Genomic DNA, 20,032 nt, shown 5'->3' with positions numbered 1-20,032 from the left:
CACAAATGCTGTTCCTAAGTGATTCCTCCCTAATCCAAGGGAGGAAATTTGCACCAGAGAAATCAAACCTTCCCAGTGCCTCACTCTGAAAGGCAGAGGAAGAGTCTTTGGGGTGGTTTGGGGGGCCCCAGGATTATAAGAGCATATCAAGCATCTGCATGTCAGCTGTGAAATCACAGAATGTCCCGAGTTGGAAGAGACCCACAAGGATCATGGAGTCCAACTCCTGGCCCTGCACAGACACCCCAACAATCCCACTCTGTGCCTGAGAGCATTGTCCAAACGCTCCTGGAGCTCTGGCGGCCTTGAGGCCGTGCCCATTCCCTGAAGAGCCTGTTCAGTGCCTGACCACCCTCTGGGGGAAGAACCTTTTCCCAATATCCAGCCTAAACTTCTCCTGACACCACTTCAGGCTATTCCCTTGGGTCCTGTCACTGGTCACCAAAATATCCAGTGGTCCGAGAGTGTGCCAGTGAGGCTGGCATGGTGTGGCAGGACATGTGCTGCAGCTGCTTGTGAGCATGGCTGGGATAGGCTGGAACATAGAGGAGCAGCTGTGCCGTCCTCTTGTTTGGGATGGAGGCTTCATGGGGCAACCACCTGGTGAGAAAACACCCGCTGCTGCCTTGCTTGTATTTGAACCGGGTGACTTCAGTGTGGTTGATGCAGTGGTTCTGCAGGGGAAGCCGTGGAGGATTTTATTGGAAATTCTATTTATTGGCTCATTAGCAGCAGTGGAAGGCTTTGCTCTGTACCAACAGGCTCCTTTGGTTTATGAAGGGTGTGTAAATCCGCTGCCGAGCTCGGCAGTGCAGCAGAGCCTTGTGCGGGACCCCTGCAAATAAAGCCCCAGGAGTGCTAGTTGGATTCATTACCTTGCCACAGGAGTGTGTGAAGGTTTGTGTCAGAGTCCATGAATTAGAAGATGTAAGATATTTAGCACAGATGCTGCTCTATTCATGTGTGCACAACCAAGTTAACCGACAGCCAGGGAGTGTGGAAAGTTGGTGGGCAGGAGGTTGGGGATGTCTGTGTGAACGTGTTCTTGTAGCAGGTACCTGACTTCTGCCTCCTCCTTCTTCTGGATGAACAGACACCTCAGTCTTCTTGCTCTTTCTCCCCTTTGAGGTTCTGAATTCAGAGCTGTTCTGCACCTCCACACATGGCTGGCTGTGCTTTGGCCCTGGCTTTGCTTCTGCTGATGCAGGAAGGACTTGGGAGCAGGACCCTTTTCCCTGCTAGGCTGAATTAAACTCCTGCAAACTTACTCTTCTTGGGAAATCGAGCACCAAGGTCAAGCAGAACAGCAGAAACTCTTAACAGGCAGTGAGGGAGTTGTATTTCTTAATAAAACTGTGTAGAGCAGTTCCATGGAGACTTGAATATTGGTATTTTTCAGAGTAATGGCTTCACTCGGGTAATTGCAGCTCCACTGTCCTGTGTGTTTTCCTGCAGGAGGGCTGGGAGTTTGTTCTGCTTCTGAACTTTCCTCTTTATTCAGGGAGCATGTGGGATGGAAGAACTGCTCTATTCCTTGGTACCAGGAGCATTGTCAAGGGCAGGAATGGCAGTAACAGAGCCAGCTCTGGAGAGCAGACATGAGGAGGCTGCTCAACTCTTCCCCCTCTCTGTCCCTTCAATTTATCAGACACGTCCTTTTTCCTTAGCATTACTGATTCCTTTTCTTTAGGTTTCCTTCCTGTCGTTCCCTCGCTGCTCAGAATTTCAAAACACAGATCTCTTCAGAGCCTGCAGGAAGATATTTTCATTCATGGGGCTGAAGTTCAAGTGCAGCCATCTTTACATAACCTTTCTTTAATTGCTCGTTAAAGCGGAACGAGTGGCTGGTGATGGGAATGAGTTTTTCCCCCTTGCAGGCAGCAGTGGCTTGCCAAGGTCAATGAAATCTCCAAAGCTTCTCTCCAACATCAGGTCTGCTGGGATTGCACTGCTGCTGACAGATGGACGTTTTTAACCTGGCTGCTACATATTCACTTAGGCAGAGGGGGGAAAGTGCCAACAGGGAAAGCGTTTGGAAGATTGGATTTTCCCCGTGTGAAAATAGCTCCCATTTCTTTGATTTCTTTATTATTTTTTAAGATAAAGAGAAGCGATGGTCCAGGCTGGGTTTGGCATTTCCTCCTTCCCATTTTCATTCCCCCTGCTGTTGGCAGCTCTGATCATCTTTAGAGCTGTGTCTTTGAGGGGGTTTTATCAAATAATGCAGTAATTACACCCGGGGGCTCTTTGTAGGCTGTGTCCAGAGCAGGCTGAGCTTCATCTTGCAAAACCCAGTGCTTTAGATCCATGTCCACAGAAGAAACCTTTCAGCATAAATATCCCCCCCAAAAAATCAGTGTTTTAAATCTTCAATCTTCCCAGACAAAAACCCTTTAGAAACTTCTGCCTTTCTTTTTTTTTGGCAGTAATTTGGTGCCTGTGCAAACACTTCAGCTTACTCACAAATACATTAAATTTTTTTGGACAGACGAGGTTGCTGAGATTTAGGGAAATATATAGTGTTTTCCCCTTTCTTTTTCTTCCTGTCATAGTTGTATATGCAACTTGACAAGAGATCCTGGCAGCCTCCTTCTCCAGAACAGTAAACAGAGCCAGTGCTGCAGTAGTTTGCAGATAAATAATGTATTACAGCCTGTCAAATAAAGCTTTGAGCAAATACCACTTTAAAGGGTCATCATTACCCTACAAATCATTATTTCCCAGACCCTTTTGATTCCTTATTATGCACAGAGCAGCTCTGGGAACAGGTCACCTTTTTCAACTACCCCTAAACCCGACAGAATTAGTATTAGCAATATTTCTCCTATGGATGTTTTTTTTAACCAGCAGAAAGAAGCTCATAAATCATCCCTCAACACTTCTCTCTCCATCCAAAAGTCCTTGAAGATGTACTTCTCTTCGCTGTCTCAATTAGGAACGTGGCACACATACATTTATTTATTTAAGATCCCTGCTTTGAGATTGTAGGGAATATATCAACTGTTTGGTTTTTAGGGGAAACCTTCCTAAAAATTTAAGAGCCTGCTAAAATACAGCTGGATATTTAGCTAATATGAGTGTTTGAAGAGGATAGGAAGTATATCCTTTTGGCATTGCTTTAGGAAAAGTCTGAGCTGTGTTTTCAGTGTGCTGGGTCGTGTTACAACTGGGTGTTTCTTGCACCGATGGGATTTGGTGGATCCTAAACGCTGTTTGTGCCTGTGCCAAGTGGAAGGGCCTGCAGGTTATTTTAGCCATCTTCTTCTCCAGCAAACAAAGCAAGAGACACAAGCCCCAGTGTGTGTCTGGCCCAAAAATGCCAGGTTGGGAAGGAGGGGCACAATCTATCCCGCTTTTCCATGGGAGGTTTTTACATCCACTCGTGGTTGTCTGGTGATGCTGAGCCCTCTCTGAGGGCTTTGGTGTCCCCTCCCCAGTTGCAGAGCAGGGGTTGCTCTCTTGGGCCCAGTTCGGTCTGGTGGCAGCAATCACAAAACGCTGCTCCCCCTTTTTTGAGCAGCTTTTTAAACTCCCGTTCTCCCCTTGGAGAGGATTTCAGCATTGGAGTTCTTGGTAGAGTTTTCCCCTGTTAATACTATTGGTTATGACAAATTTATTGAGGAGGAAGGAGAGTCAGCTGGGAAGAGAAACCTTCCCCTGAGACGTGTGTGGTACCCAAACTTGGCCTTTTCCTGAGGCCGTCGGAGCTGCTTCATTTCCCACCAGTGAGCCTTGCTGGCAGAAGGAGAGGTGAGAGGAAACCAGTGTCTGCATTTAGGAAACTCCAGCAGGTTCTTTTTTTCCCACCAGGATGTTTCTCGTGGTGGTGTCTCTGAATTGGTTTGGGCTGGATGCTCCTCAGAGCCTGGGATTTGATTTCCTGCAGGGCAAGGCGGATTGAGTTAGTGGAGGAAAACAACAGTGAAGCAAGGAAGAAAAGATATTATGGGTCTATTGTTTTATGATGGATCCTTGTATTGCCTTTCCATAAAGTTGTGCAATTAAGGAGATGTGGAAGCAGGGGAAATTGCTTATTTGTCCTCTGCTCTCCTCATATGAGGAAGCTTTTCTCTCAGAAGGACGGAGAGTGGGTTATTTGAACAAAACTGGGCATTTCATCTTATAGAGGAGCAGGAATATGCTCATCCTGTCAGGTTTGGGGGGAGTTTGGGACTATTTAACACGTGTTTAAGGTTATGGGTAATCTTTTAAATAGCAAAGAATCAGGGAGTACCCTGCTGTGTATCTGGACTGGCTGCTGGGACTGGGCTAGCAAAGCTGGTGAAGTGAAGGGCTGCGCCCCATTTCTCCTGCCTTCTTCCCTTTCTGTAGGATTCCAGAATGGCCTGGGTTGGAAGGGATCTTAAAGCTCATCTCATTCCACCCCTGCCATGGGCAGGGACACCTCCCACTGTCCCAGGCTGCTCCCAGCCCCAGTGTCCAGCCTGGCCTTGGGCACTGCCAGGGATCATGGGGCAGCCCCAGCTGCTCTGGGCACCCTGTGCCAGGGCCTGCCCACCCTCACAGGGAACAATTCCTTCCCAAGATCTCATCTAAACCTCCCTTCTTTCAGTTTGAAGCCATTCCCCCTGTCCTGTCACTACAGTTCCCGGTGAACTGTTCCATAAACGCCTTGGATGTCCTTTCACGTCACGTTGGCTTTGAATGAATTTCAAAACACGGCCTTTTATATTTCAAGCGAATTTCTTCGGCACCTCGGGTGTCCTGGCCGGCAGGAGAGCGCTGGCCAGCACTACATCCCATTCCGCTTGCCTTGCGCGGATGCGGGATCCTGCTGGCACCCAGCGGCTGCCAGTGGAAGCGGCTCTGGCAGTGCTGGCCGCGCTGTCCGACTGCGTGGGCAGATTTTGGAGCTGCAGTTTGGGACGGGCCAGCACTCCCGTCCTCTCTGTTTGTCCTGGTGGGATGCTGGGAGCAGGAGCTGCTCCGTCCCCCTCTGGGCGGTCGCAACGATGCCGGGTCAGGGAGTGCTTTGGCCCTGCTTTTCCTTCTCTAAGATCCATGAAAGGGAAAGGCTGTCAGAGGACTCGTTTGCCTCTAATGAGTCCGTGTGCTGTGCCCTGCGTCCCCTCCTTGTAGGGTTTGGGGTTGTTTTCCCCCCCGAGTGACCAGAAAAACAACCTGTACAGTGTCATCCTGTGCACGGAGGCAAATAATCGTGATTACCTGGCAATGGCACTATTTCCCCTGCCTTTTCCCAGAGGATTTTAACACTTAACACTGTTTGTAGGCTGTCTATTGAGTACTGAAAGAAAAATTCCTGTAGGCTTTGCACCCTCTTTCATTTCCAAGTGGTGAGTTGTGTTTGGCTAGAAGACATTCCAGAGGGTAGAGGAGCATGGATGTATCTCTGCTCCCAACAGGGAGGAGGGAAAAGGGGGTGTCAGGGGTAGCTGGGGGTTTTCTTTCATCAGAAATCAATGGGTTTCCACTCACAAATCCTTTGAAGCCGAGTTTCTTCATGGATAAGCACAATCTCTGACATACCAGAAAAAAAAAAAGTAGAATTCCCTCCCTGAAATTTGTCTACATCATCTTTGAATGACATGCCCTGCTTATCCCTTCTGTAATTAATTGAAATGCATCTGACAGTAGCTAGGAGGCAAGATTTGAACTTTCTTGATCCCTCACCGTGATGTTGTTGCTTCTTCTCAGTTCAGTGGTACTTATATTGGAATTTGGGAACTGGATGCGGACCAGCTCTCACTTCCCAGCCCCCTTCTGGGCTGACCTTTGCAATGAGCACCACTGTGTGTGACAGTGGGCATCTGACTGTTCTGATTTAATGTTAGAGATGTTAATTTTAAAGGGAGATAAATAATAAGCAGCACAAATTCCATCATTTCCAGGCTTTTGTTTTGTTTTGTTTCTTGCACGTAGTTGTGTGGTGTATCAGTAGAAAAATGAAGATGAAAAGCTTTTTAATTTTTCCTTTCTGGTCTTTTTTGCATCTGGTAGCGCAAAACTGGCCACAATCTGAAGGTTTAGTTCCAAAAGTACTGCAAGGAGTTGGTTCTTTATTTCCCCATCTGCAGGGAGCTGTGCTTGCTTGTGTTACCCCGTGGAGCTGCCCAGTGCCTGATCCTTAATGCAGGGCAGGGGGAGAGGGGGTTGATGGGCCTTTAGACACCAACTTGAGATTTTCTGAGCATAGTCACCACTTAGGAGGTTGATTTGAAATATTTGGACCTGTTTCCTAGCCTTTAATTAAAGATGCTACCTAAAGCTCTGCTAAAACTGGAGGTATTTTAAGGCTGTTGGTAGAAAACTGCTGGTTTGTGTCTTTGGGGATGAAATTAGAAATATTACAGCAGAAGAAAGCATCAGTGCTGCTTTTGAAGCAGCACCAATGGCAAATTTTTGTGTCCCAGGGGCATTGTAAAACTTCTTTGCATTCTTCAGGCATGGCAGAAACTACTACTTTTGCTTTTTAATGAAGAACATTTCCTCCAAATGAGTTTTCCCTCTCCTTTCCCCAGCACAGGAGGATGGGAGAGGCCCACATTTTGCATCATGAGTGATCCCCAAAGCCTGTATCAGATGACAGTAGAAACCACCATCTTTTCCCCAAAACTCTGGGCACCACTCAGGTGAAAGCACAAGGGGGCTGAGGAGCAGAATTTCTCCATTTGGGATCTCCCTCCTGCCAGAGTTGCCCATACAAATCCCTCCAGCCTTGGTGCTTCACTTATCAGGATTTCCTTGGTGTCCCACTGGGAAAAGCAGCCAAAATCTGGTTGATATGCTAATAATTAAAAATTCATTAGCACTGAAGAGCGGCTGAGGCAGGAATGGCAAACTCAGCAGGCAGCAGAATGTCAATCACTGGTACCAAGTGTTTCCCATGAGTATAAAAATTAATTTTGTTGTTCAATGTCATCGTCTGGCTTGTGATCAGCTGGAGTGTTGGTCTTGTGTTTCCTGGTAAGTGTGAAGGGATATAATCTATCCCAACTAAGGGATCCCAAGTGCTGAGATCTGTGAAACTGGGTGAAGTCTAATGTTGATGTTTGTAGATTCACAGAGGTGGGGAAAAAGGAAAGGATGTAATCCCCATTATTCAATGGGCAGAGACCTGGTGCTCCAACCCAGCACCTTCCCAAGCTGGGGAATAGCTCTTCCCTCCTTCCCTGCAGTGAAAGTCAGGAGATAAACTACTGCAGGAGAGATGCTTTAGTGGAGAAAACCGTTCTCTGCCCAAGGGCTTTTTGGAAGCTCTGCAGGGGCCTCACAGCAGCTTTTGTAAGAGTCAGGGACTGGAAGGGTCTGAGGATGAGGAGAACTTGGGGAGGGTGAAGTCTGGAGGCATCCACGAACCTTCCCTTGCTGGGACACTGGTACTTGGTCTTGGAGCAGAGAAGAGTAAAATTAGAAGACTTTTACAGGACTTCTCCTTGGTTTATTAACCACTGTCCCTGTTTAGAGCAACCATGGAACCCCTCATTAGCTCAGTCCTGTGGGATGAAACTGAGAGGACAAGATACAAAGGCTTCTCCCAAGAGCTGTCCAAGGAATTGCACGTAGGGACAACGTTGAGAGACAATCCTGGGGAAAGCAGATATTGGAGCACATCAGGATTTCTCCTTCACCAGTGTTTCCTGCAGTGTCAATTTTTTATGGTGCCTTTTTTATGCTTCATGCCTTGGCTGGAGCTTTCTGCTGCTCCTTGTTTTCATCTCCCTGTTTTCCTTTCCCTTCCAGTTCGAGCGGCACGACCCGGTGGAGGGGCGGATCACGGAGCGGCAGTTCGGGAGCATGCTGCTGGCATACAGCGGGGTGCAGTCCAAGAAGCTCACTGTCATGCTGAAACAGCTCAAGAAGCACTTCCAGGATGGAGAGGTCAGTGGCGTTCATGGAAAATTTGGGGAAATTTCTCAGCCAGCCCAGGCTGGGCTGAGAAATGAGTTAATTCCTGTCTTCTTCGGAAAAGTATCCGCTGCATGTTAAGCCCTGGTGGAGAGAGGGAAGAGCTGGGAATGCAGTGGTCAGTGGCCAGTTCAGGCTGTAGGTTTGTTCCTTATGAAAATAGATGCTGTAATTTTAAAAATTCAATTTGCTGAATGGCACCCTGGGTCTGGAGCCAGAACAAACACTGAAGCCGTGTTCCCAGTTCCTGGCTCGACCTTGGATTCATTAGCTGCAGACCAGGCAGTTTATTATTTAGTTATTAACTTCTGGGAAAAATTACTCACCATTTAGGAGTAAGTTTGCACACCCTGCACTCATTAATTCAGTGAGAGACTTTGGAATAAGATATCCATAACACAAGATGTGCTTTATCAGGTAAGGTAAGTATGGGCTGAGACATTATTGAGCATTAGAATTTTACATCTGCTCCTATAATGGATGTTCTTTTATTAAGCTGGAATGTGCTTTTATTAACTAGGATATAAACAAGCAATTCATCAAAGTGAGAATGGATGGAAAGTCTTTGGCTGGCTGTTTTAGAGCCGCTTTCTTCTGACATCAGAACTGGAGTTTATTTCTTAACTGGTTTAGATGCCAAGTGTGTTATAAAACAAAAGTTTTTACCAGAGTCTGGTCCTTTTTTTGTTCCTAATGGGATTCCTACATTAACAGGAATAATTTGATTTCTCCAGGAAAAAGTGCTTAAATGCAATGTGTGTCTAATAGAAAATATCAGCTCTGTTGTTAAAGCTTGCAAATTGTTGATTCTTTTCCTGTGATTTTTGGGGTGTATATATATATGTATGTATGTGTGTATAGATACTACTGAACAGTAGCTGGATATATGAGAAAAGAGGCAGAGGGATTTATTTTGGAAGGTTTCCTACAGCAGATGTTTTCTTCCTTTCATGTGTAAGCCAAGACCCTGACATCTGTGCCAGAGGAAGAACTTCTTGTTCTTACCTTATTCCTCATCCCCAAATCAGCCAGACTGTCTTTCTATTTACAGCCAGCCAGAATCAGAGCAAGTCTTTATCTTCCTTTATTCCAAGGCCTTTCAAGGAGAGAAAATGGGCAATAGGACAAAAAAAATGATATTTGCAAGGAACAGAATTGGTGGAAAATTCATGATTCCTTACACTGCTGAGGATGAAATGCCCAGAAACTGTCTCGAACTTCCCCAGTAAGGCTTTCCCTTGGAAGTGCAGTTCCCTTGTGAGAGCTTTCTTATGGAATGTGCCAAACCTTGTCCTCCTTGTCTGATGCAATTACCTTGGCTGCACAAGGCAACCCTGTCCGCCTCCAAAACGATAAAACTCTGGGTTTAATCTAATCTTTAGCTGTTTTCCAGTGCTGTTATTCTGCATTCCTGCTTTTGGGAGTGGTAAGTTTTCTTGTATTAATTGCTAATCTGCTTTCATTATTTTTATTTTTCTTGAGGAAAAATCCCATCCTCCCCTGGGTAGGTGAACTTAGCCTATTCAGCAGAGCTGCCACACTCTGCTTTGTTTAACGTTGCTTATGATTGTCCTCCTCAAGTTGTACTTACACAGCTGCTTTTCTCCTAGTAAAAAGGACCCGAGTCATCAGTAATATTCACAAGCAAGGTATCACTTGGTTTATGCCCCCCTAACTGCTAGGAAAGCCAAGCTGTCTCTTCAGAAACTCGTGGTTCATGTAATCTTCTACACATGCTTTGGGGGCTGGCTGGGATATTTTTCTGCGGAGATGGCAGGGGGTGGCAGTGAGGTGAAACACCTGGCTTCCCAGGTGAAAAGCCCTAATTTTTGCAGGAGGTGTTTGAGCTGTTGTGTTACAAACAGGTTAAGTGCTTCTGGAGTCTCCCTGCTTATGTTTTGTGAGGATTACTTGGGTGATGAAGGGATTCAGGCTTATGAATCAACAGATGGAACTACAAATGCCTTGAAAGACGTGATCATTCATCTGTTGACTTGTCTGAGGCTGTCCCAGTCTCTGATTTTTATTTTATTTTTATTTTATTCCGTGGAATAGAGTTAATGCTGATGCCAGCCTCACCTATAGGATTCCTCAAAAAAATACTAAATTTCATAATACTGATGGTATTCTTGCTACAGACATTCAGTGGTTTTGTTCACATGAAAGCCAGGATTTGTAGGATACACGTGTGTCACTGATTTTGCTTTTCCAGCTGATGAAAGGACCACAAAGGCCAGGTTGGACGGGGCTTGGAGCACCCTGGGATAGTGGAAGGTGTCCCTGCCCATGGCAGGGGGTGGGATGAGATGGGCTTTGAGGTCCCTTCCCACCCAAACCATGCCAGGATTCCAAACAAGGATCCATTTTGCACAGACAGCAGTGCTGCTTCCCTTGGCGTCTGCCATTTTGTGAATTCCAGGAAAATACGAGGCTTATGGCTCTTTGTTCAGAACACTACAAACCTCAGATGTCCCAAACAGAGCAGGCAGATCACAGCACAGTGTCTTCTGCTGGCCTGGAAGTGGCCACACACCTCATGGTTCCTCCCGACTTTCTGCACTTTCAGTGCCCTGCTCCCAGGCAGGGAGGCATCGTGATAATTGCAAAGATATTTTCTCTGGTAGAACCATTGTACAAAACAGAGGGATCTTTGCAGTGCTTCCTGCAGAAGTACCTGATTTAGTGGATTATTTTTTTCCTAGGACAGTATTTAATTTAATTGTCCTGCGCATCCTAGCGTTCCTCTTGGGAAGAGGAGCAGGCAAACATCTGAGGAAAGCTCCCTGCAGAGACACCAGGGATTTCTCTCTTCAGGCAGCTCTGTTGTCCACATGTGCTCTCCCATTTTGCCATCTCATCCCTTTTGGCCCAGATCCACGAATCCAGGGCTGGCAAAGCTGCTGTTGCATGTGTCGGTGCACACGTAGATCATCAGTGCAGTGCCACATACTCACTCACAGCAAAGATAGGAACAAGCTGCAAATGTCTGTGTGGAAAGGCCTTAAAAACGTTCTTTATCTTTCAAAAGATTAGTGGCTTCTTCCCTGATTAGAGGTTGTTCAAGCAGAGTTACAGCAGATTGTGTAAATTTATATTTGACAGTACCTGCTGAACACATCCAGATCGTGGAACTGTGCCATGTTCTGCAGTTAGGAATTTTAGTATCTTGCTCTATCAATCTGTTGTGCCAGGCAGGATAGGAGGAGCCTGAACCTGAACTGCTCTTGACAAGCTGATTTCTCCCTCCCAGAGAGGGAGTCTGAGTGGTTATTACTGTGGTGATGATTCACCTCCTCCCTTGGCTCCATGCCGTGGCTGTGCTGGAGGAGCTGGAGGCTCCAGCTCTTGTCCCAGCACTGCTGTGGTTGTGCTGGAGCTGAACAGGTTGATAAGATCAGGTGTAGTGTATCCAGGTGGGGTTCCCAGAGCTGTGCTCATCGGCACTTCCTCTCCTGGGGATCTCAGGATGTTTTCCATGACTATCCCAGAGCGTGGCTGTCGGCACTCACCGAGTACACGCTCACCTGGCCCAGGTAAGTGGAGCAGACAGGGATCCTGCCTCCAGCAGCAAAGCAAACTGGGACACCTCTGTGCTTTGCAGTGTCACCTTCTGTCACACTGGGTAAGAAGACATGGATGCCCCCAGGGATCCCTGAGCCTCTTGGGAGAGACCTTGCAGTGCACAGACTGTTTCATATTGTCATTGCAAGTGTGCAGGCTTCAAAAAACATTATAAATTCACCTGTTTGCAGTGGTCTCCTGCACCCCAACTACAGGCTGGTGGTGTCCCCCCTCACCTGGGAAATGGTTTTCAGTCCCCTCCCATTGCAGGACTGGTGGGGGCCAGGAGTGTGAAGCAGGAGGGGAACAAAAGTACAGGTCACAACTCACATCCTCAAGTGCCAAGGCTGAGTTTTTGGAGTGTGCAGATGAATTCCCTTCTGGCTACGACTTTGGGCCAATGAGTCACTTTGTCATTTCCAGGCACTGTCCCTGATCTCCGTTTCCCATCACCACATGAGTGTCTTTTCTCTGTCCTAGGGGCTCACATTTGAGGAAGTGGAGAACTTCTTCACTTTTCTGAAGAACATAAATGATGTGGACACGGCTTTGAGCTTCTACCACATGGCTGGAGCTTCTCTTGATAAAGGTATTAAAACCTGTGGGATGTTCAGGTGCTGAAAACCTGAGGGAGCACAACTCATGCCGTGTCTTTGGAGTTGGGAAGATGTCAAACAAGCCCAGGCTGATAGGTTAAAAGTGTACCCAAACTGCAATTCCTCCCTGTAATGAGGTGCTTAGCTCGGTACATCCACGCATAAAGAGGGATTTCAGGTTTTCTACTTCCACAGTTTGAGATACAGGCAGAAAAAAGGCTGAATGTAGCCTGAATGGATGAGGAAGCAGTGATTGCATGGTGGTACCTTCAGCAGGCCCATTCTGCTATGTGCAGAGGCAAGGTGACCTGATAAGTGTGCCACATGCTCTGGCTCCAGGTCCCAGGGACACCAGTGTTTCTTCTTCATCCCCATCTTCTGAAGTGACCTTCTTTTCTCCTTGTATAAAAGACTTCCAAAATGAGCATTAAAAAGTTCTTGCAGACTTACCTTCTGTGAAGGTCTCTGGTCCATGTGGCAGAGGCACACCAGCAGTGGGGCTGGTGGTAGGAACTGCTCAACCCTTCTTTTGTTTCAGCTTTGCTCAAAAATCAGACTTTGCCTAGAAATAAGGGCTGGATGCTGCATTTCTGATTGGAAGTCCAAGCAGGGGCAAACACCTTTGGAGCTCCTGGGAGTGCTGGTGGAGGGAAAGAGGGGGAGCACTGGAACACCACTGAGATCCCAGACTGAGCATTAAAGTCTGTCCAGAGACTCTATTTCAGATAACCTACAGTCCAGAGGAGTGGGCTGAATAAACCTCAGAGCTGGTGTTTCCTGGGGACCTTGGTAATAATGTGGTTTATTGATCCCACCAATCCATACTCTCCTCCTCCTCATCATGTTTCCTTCTCTGAGCTGGTCTGTCTCAGGTATGTTCTTAGATCTGACATGCTGTTGTAAAAGAAAAAAAGGGCAAAAAACCCCCCAAACATATTTCAAACCAAAGTCCTGCTCTGCTGCCAGGATCCATCACAAGTGTGTGCTTTGCTCTTCTAGATTTTTTTAAGAGAGATTTTTTTTTTTTTAACAGACTGAGAATATAAAAAAAAGATGGCAAACTCATTAAAAGATTTTTAGGCTTAGTGGAAATTCTTGTCTACTACAAAGTTAAAGCTGATTTATTTAGGCAGCTGCAGAATTAAACATTGTGGAAATCAGCTATTCCAGCTGCTGCTGTTGTGGGAATATTAAGGCATAGGTTTTGGGGCAGTGGAATTGCAGAGGGAAACAAACGTGTCACATCTCTTCTTGTGTGTGTCAGCAGCCCTTCTCATCTTAAATATTTTTGGGGGTAAATCATCTGTACTCTCTGGTTTAGATCATCACTACCATAAGACTTAAAAGAACCTGATAGGATTTTCTTTCATTTAAAAGTAAAATACCAAGTCTGGGTGTGCTGCTGCTGCTCTGAGCAGCATCCCAGAGGAGATAATAGCCCAGCAAATCCAATTTACTCAGTGCCTACAGGAAATTAGCATTGTCCTGTCATGGAATATGCATTTTTGCAGAATTTAGGTCTGTATGCAGTTGGTAAATCAGTGTGATTGCTGTTTAATTAAGTGCCATTAATGAGCTCGTGCAGACACTGAACTGGAAGTGTTTGGCTGGGGTAAGGGAACCTTTCTTGGGCAGGAACCAGATTTAAATCAAATAAACCATAAATGGGGTGTGCCCTCCCAAAAGTCAAGCTTTCACAAGGTTGCTTGTTACGAACTAACAAATGTAAAAATTACTCCTGGGATGGGGACTAGGAAGAGGTTAGTTTGTGTAATAATTTGCTGCTAACAATGCAGCAAACATTATTATGATTTTAGAAGGGCTGTTTAAAATTTCAGAGGGGAAAAAATGGCTGCTACCAAACAGCCAGAGCTTGACAGCCTGTTTTCTGTGCTGAGCTAAAGTCGGTTCTTCTTCTAAAAAGGATCATAAACCTGTATTTTAATGACCCATTTAAAAACACCCAGATTATTTGTTAGCCCATCTTTCATTTTCCCAGCAACATAATAGCTGTCATTCTCCTAAATCACAAGCATTCCTTAGAAGACTTCCCCAGCCTGGGCTCACAGCTGGAAGCAGGACAGGAACTGAATTTGGTGCTTATTCCCCTTTCAGGAGGGTGTGAATTGCACTTTTCCTGGCACTGTGGGCAGCCAGGCTTTCCAAGCAGCCCTTCTCCTGGCGAAGAGCCACAGGATAACTCCTCTGGGGCTCAGGGCAAGCCATGGATGGGCCAAAGCACGGGGAGATAGCTGAGCCTGCTGCTGATCCGTGCTTGGAGCAGGGCTGGAGCCCCGGAGAGGTTCACTAAATCATTTTGTTTGACTTATGCTGCTTGAAACGGCTGCAGAGTTGACAGGGAATCGGGAAGGAGGCAGAGGTGAGCTTGGAATGCAGTCGGGGAATTGCTGCTTGCTTTGCTCTGCCTTGGAGATGGACGGAAGAAGTCATTCCTCCTGGAAGCACAGCTGGGATTGCTCCTCTGGAATACTGGCAGTGCTGGTGGTTGGGAGGGGAAGACTTGTGAGGGGTCTCTGGAGACCCCCATATCCAACAGGATCCCCTACAGCCACTTGCCCTGGGCCACCTGCAGTCAGGTTTGGGATCTCTCCAAGGAATTTCCTTCCTTTACGTATTTACGGCTGCGGATATTTGCACAAACACAGGGTTGGCTCTGCCTTTGGTCTGGGAGCTCTGCTTTTTTCTCCCTGATCTCCATGACTTTCTGTCATGTGCCCTTTGATGTCAAAACAGCTTCTGCTCAGCTGCAGCCTCACGGTTTGAGGAGACAAAGGAAAATGTGCTGTGCCCACAGGATTGCATAAGGCTTATCCATCTCTTTCCTGCATGGGTGTTCCAGCACGCATTCATGCAAATAATTTGTAAAAAGTTAAACAGATTTTGGTAGCTCTGCTGTCAGTGATAGCATCCAACATTTCACACTGGGAGCCTTGAAATGAAACCTGGGCATCAACGTGAGACTGATTTCTGGGAGCCCAAGACACATGTGTCCTGCCTTTCCATCCTGGAATGGCCCAGGGCAGGGAGCTCTGCTCCCATCACCCCGAGTGCCATTTGGAAAACAAAGGCAGCAGCCCAGCTGTCCATTGTTTTGGCCAAATGTGTGATTAATCTCAAACTGGAGGAAAAAGTGAAGTTTGCCATCTGGCGAGACTCTGGCCTGGAGCGAAGCTCCGTTTGCAGGCACTCGGTGAGGCATTGCTCAGGGTGCAGTTCTGGAAATCAGAGTGGAAAAAAAGGATAACTGTGTCAGACACTAAACTTGCATAAAATAACTCAGATGGCTCATTAAAGGAACCAGTGGGAGATACCAATGCATGAAATTTTAGAAGCTTTTTAAGACAAATGTGGAACTCATTTTTGATGGTATGAAATCCAGGAAAATTTCTGTCCCAGAACCCCAAACCTGGGCAGGCTTTGTTTGAAGAGATGTTCCCCAGACAGCACCTATTTCATTTTGTGAAATGGTAAAGAAATTACTCCAGCAGGTTTACTTCAATTTTATTTGATTCCCCGAGCTACCTTGTAGTCTGGAGTGTGTGCTTGGAAATGGAAAGTGGAGACGCTTTCCCCCTTGCCTATGATTCCTTAAAAACCAACATAGCCCTAACAGAGCACAGCACAGTCATGCAGCCCCTGTGAAGTCACTTTGGCATCGAGAAAGAATGATGGGATGGAGCTGACACTTGTCCAGTTGGATTAATAGGAGAGGAAGCAGGAACTGGTGGCTGTGAGTACAAGTCCCAGCTGGGAAAACTGTGGCTGTGAAAAATAAATAGGAGAGGAGGGATCAGGAGAATCCCTGCAGAGATGGAAGGAGGGGGTGAAATCTCAGCACAAAACCATGACTTACAATTAAAGGGCTTAGGACGAGGAGCAGTGGTTTTAAACTGAAAGGGGAGATTTAGATTTGGTGTTAGGGAGGAATTGTTCCCTGGGAGGGTGGGCAGGCCCTGGCACAGGGTGCCCAGAGCAGCTGGGGCTGCCCCTGGATCCCTGGCAGTGCCCAAGGCCAGGCTGGACACTGGGGCTTGGAGCAGCCTGGGACAGTGGGAGGTGTCCTGCCCATGGCAGGGGTGGCACTGGGTGGGCTTTGAGGTCCCTTCCAACCCAAACCAGACTGGGATTCTGTGATCTAGGAAATCATTCTAACTTTTTTTCTTTACATGGAAGGCTACAGCAATAGGGTACCTAGGGCACCAGGAGGGGAGGATGGCATGGAGGTGAGGCACCTTGAGAGAAGTTGTACATTTACAACAAATTAAATGCAATTTGGTGTTGCTGTCTGAGGAAATACAGAGTAATGACTGCTGACTGGAGCTACGTCACTCATGGAGGAAAGGAATTTCACTCAAGAAGAATAATTACGTGGGAAAAGCAGGGTCCTACTTGAGATTATATATGTTTCACATATAGATAATGTGTAATTTCAATTTTCTCCTGCATTATTTAGTAAAAGGAGTGGTTTTGTGGGGAAAATGACCTGATGGTGGCTGTGAATTCCTCTCAGAATACCCCAAATTTCACTCAGGGGAGCAGAAATGGGGTGGAAGGTACCAATAATGTAAACAATCATAAAAAAAAAAAATCCAATTAGAAATATTTTATGCAGTTTGTAATTAATCCAGTTACAGTCTATATTGGATGATTATTTTTTCCTTTCTGACACACTTAACTCTCCAAAATTCCTGAAGGACCGGGGGTGCAGAAACCCATAAGGATGCTGTGGAGGAAAGCAGAGGCTGTTTTTGGTCTCAGTCTGGTTTTGTGGTGCATCACTTCCCTCTTTTCCCTTACTCCACAGCTAAGCTTTGATCCCAGTTGCTGGGGATGGCATTTCCTTGGGTCAGGCTTTGTAGGGAAGCAATTTAAATACTCACACCAGCCTAGTGAGGGCTTTTTTTCTCCCATTTGTGCAGCAAAATCAACTGCCTAACCCTTCCAGATTGACAGCTCCTGGATTGCCCTTTTCGAAAGGTGGGAATAAAACTCCTGCTCACTTCTCTGCTGCCGGTGTGGGGAGAAAAGGGAAATACTCCTTACAACTCTTTATTTTATTGCAAGGTTAACCTGGTGTGCTCCCTGTGGGAAGGTGGGTTCATTCAGCAATTACTGGTTGCATCAGGAAAAGCAGTTTTTGTAATTCCCAGCCTCCTGGGATAGTGCTTGATAAAGTATCATCTTTGGAACTCTGTCAGAAGGAGCTGCCTCGTTGGTCGAGCTTATTCCAGGCCTCTCTGAAGACACAAAGGCCATTTTCCAGGGAGGAACAGGAGCCTCCCGCTGTGGCCAGCACATCCTGACCCCTCTGTGACCCTGTGCCCTCCCTCTGTTGCAGTGACCATGCAGCAGGTGGCCAGGACAGTGGCCAAGGTGGAGCTCTCGGACCACGTGTGCGACGTGGTGTTCGCGCTCTTCGACTGCGACGGTGAGTGAGCACCGCAACCTCAGCTGGGCCGGGAGAGTCAGTCCAGGGGAAAAGTCCAGGGGAACAGGGCTCTTCGTCCACGGATCTGTGGTGATCCCCGCCCTTTTGGGAAGGGGATCCAATGTACCCACCTTGTGAGATGTGGATCCTGGAGCATGGATGGGAGGGTTTGGTGTGCATGCTTTGCTCCTTCCTTCCCCCCCAGAACTCCAGTTTGTTTAACAAAATGAGCTGTTGCGCTCCAGTGTTGGAAACAGCCGGAATGGGGCTTTCTCTCCAAAGTGTCCTAGACAAATGTCAGCTTAATTTTTAACTAATTAATGTCAGCTCTGTGCCCTGCTGGGAAGCTCGTGGCTCTGCAGAGGATGCGAGTGCTCCAGGGTAGTTGTTGCCACACGGAAGCACTCCTGGCTTGGTTTAATGGGAGTTACTGGAGTCTCTGCCAGATGGCAGCGATTCCAACTTGGAACTTCTGCATTTGTCCAAAACTGCCAAGCCAAAATCAGAGTCCTGGCTGGCACCCTGCTTCTCCAGCACAGTCACCAGCATCTGGCAGCTCTGAGTGGCAGCACTGGTGCATAAGTACGAACATTAAAAAATGCCTTTCATTATTTTATTCCTTGTTTTCCCTCTCGCTTTCAGCCCCACCTGCTCCTTTGCACCTTTCTAAGGTCTCCTGTTTTATTTTCCTCTGTGCTTCACTGCCACTGTTCTGATACAATCTTCAAGCCAGATGATCAGGCTGGAGATTAGAGCGTGCTGAAGTGTATCCAAATATTCCCTGTTTGCCTTCTCTCAGAGGAGAATCTCCTAAATATTTTGGTAGCAAATCTTTGGGGGGAAAGACTCTGGTTGCCAGAGGAGTCCCCCAAGGAAGAAATCAAGTAGAAAAGCGGGCACAGACCTCTTGTTTTCATTATTATTTTGTTGTTTTCATTCCATCAGTGTTTACAGACATTAAAAACCTGCAGTACTGGAGGGAATTTTGCTCACCCCTTGATAGTTTGCTGGAATTTTGCTGCCCAGTGGCAGCATTCTCCATAACCTCATTCATCAGATCAACAAGCCTTTCCTTCTACTCCATTAAGAAAAATCTGTGCACCCATAATTTCCTAAATCACTTAAAGCAGTGTTTCCTGTGAGGACACGAACATTTGATTTGCATTTGCTTTTCTGCCTCCTGCAAGCATCCATAGGGTTGGGATTTAAACTCTGTGGCTCGGGAACCCTTGCTCAGCAGGGTATTTTGGGAGGTGAGAGCCAAATGTGGTCTTAGTCTCTGCAGGAAAGGACACTCGTGGCTGCTGCCCTTTAAAGTTATCATTTCAAGGAGGTTGCTGGTGGATCTCTGATTATTTTTCCTCCTTTTCACAGGGAACGGGGAGCTGAGCAACAAGGAGTTTGTTGCCATCATGAAGCAGCGGCTGATGAGGGGCTTGGAGAAGCCCAAGGACATGGGCTTCACCCGGCTCATGAGGGCCATGTGGAAGTGTGCCCAGGAGACAGCGTGGGACTTCACGGCTCCCAAGCAGCAGTAGGGGGGTCAGGAAGGAGCACCCCCATTCCCTGGAGCAGCCCTGACAGCCCGTGGGCACTGGGAGGTGGCACCAGGCTCGGGAGAGTCCAGGCTGTCTGGAACAGGAGGGTTTTGTAAATCCGAGTTAGAAATCCATGCCTGTTGTATTTGCTTGCTGCTGGCTCCTCAGTATTCCTCTCTCTCAGGAACAGGGAAAGGACTTTTACTGCCACCACCTCCGCAGCGTGGTGTGCCCTGCTCGAGAGCTGGGCCCAGAAGCAGCTCTCTTTAATGCTATGAAGAAAGGGCATGGGGGTTATTTTGATTCTCAGACTGCTCCTCAGAAAAGCCGTGCGATTCCTGGATTTCCTGGATCCCAGGCCAGGATTTCAGCCAGCCAAAAGCTCCGTGCTGCACGGGGGCAGAGGTGCTGCCTCTGGGGAAGAGCAGCTAAAAGCAGTGGAGCAACTGGCTCTCCTGCCCTTCCTGCTGTGCACAGGCATCCTGCTGCAGGAGCTCCCTAATTAATTTCCTAAATGGAGAGCCCTCTCCGTGGGGACTTGTCCCGGGAAGGAGCTGACAGGCGTTGGCTGCCGGGTGCTGTCCTCTGTAAAATACCATGTAAAGATGTTGCTCACAACAACCTGGCTCTGTCTCTGCATTGCTCCAGGTCTTCACCCAAGCCTGGGGCTGGGCCACTGAAGATGGGGAAAAATCCCCGTGACTTTCCAGAGCTGGAAAGACAAAGGGGATAAATCACTCCTGGAATACTTTCCTTCCCCAGCACAGGAAGGACCTGGAGCTGCTGGAGCAGGTCCGGAGAAGAGCACCAAGATGATCAGAGGGGTGGAGCAGCTCTGCTATGAGAAAAGGCTGGGAGAGGTGGGATTGTTCAGCCTGGAGAGAAACTTCAGGGTGACCTAACTGTGGTCTTCAGTGCCTGAAGGAGGTGACAAGAAACACGGAGAGGGAATATTTACAAGGGCCTTGAGTGCCAGGACAAGGGGAGATGGCTTCCCACTG

At 47.3% G+C, this 20,032-nt stretch overlaps 1 protein-coding gene across 7 annotated transcripts in view; it reads left to right on the top strand.

Moving 5' to 3' along the window:
* MICU1 (mitochondrial calcium uptake 1) overlaps positions 1-19,652 on the top strand; it is an 84,355-nt gene extending 64,703 nt beyond the window's left edge. For all 7 annotated transcript variants that reach the window (XM_048311345.1, XM_048311344.1, XM_048311343.1 and 4 more), the window contains 4 exons: positions 7,723-7,860; positions 11,929-12,037; positions 17,404-17,493; positions 18,868-19,652. In XM_048311345.1, the coding sequence (XP_048167302.1) occupies positions 7,723-7,860; positions 11,929-12,037; positions 17,404-17,493; positions 18,868-19,031 (501 nt within the window). In that variant the 3' untranslated portion in view covers positions 19,032-19,652. The remainder of the gene's footprint in view (positions 1-7,722; positions 7,861-11,928; positions 12,038-17,403; positions 17,494-18,867) is intronic.
* Positions 19,653-20,032: the final 380 nt, after the last annotated feature.

The sequence above is a fragment of the Corvus hawaiiensis genome, chromosome 8, assembly GCF_020740725.1.
Source record: "Corvus hawaiiensis isolate bCorHaw1 chromosome 8, bCorHaw1.pri.cur, whole genome shotgun sequence".
Lineage (NCBI taxonomy): Eukaryota > Metazoa > Chordata > Aves > Passeriformes > Corvidae > Corvus > Corvus hawaiiensis.
Note: the sequence above shows the minus strand (reverse complement) of the source record. Positions and strands in the feature narration are given on the sequence as shown.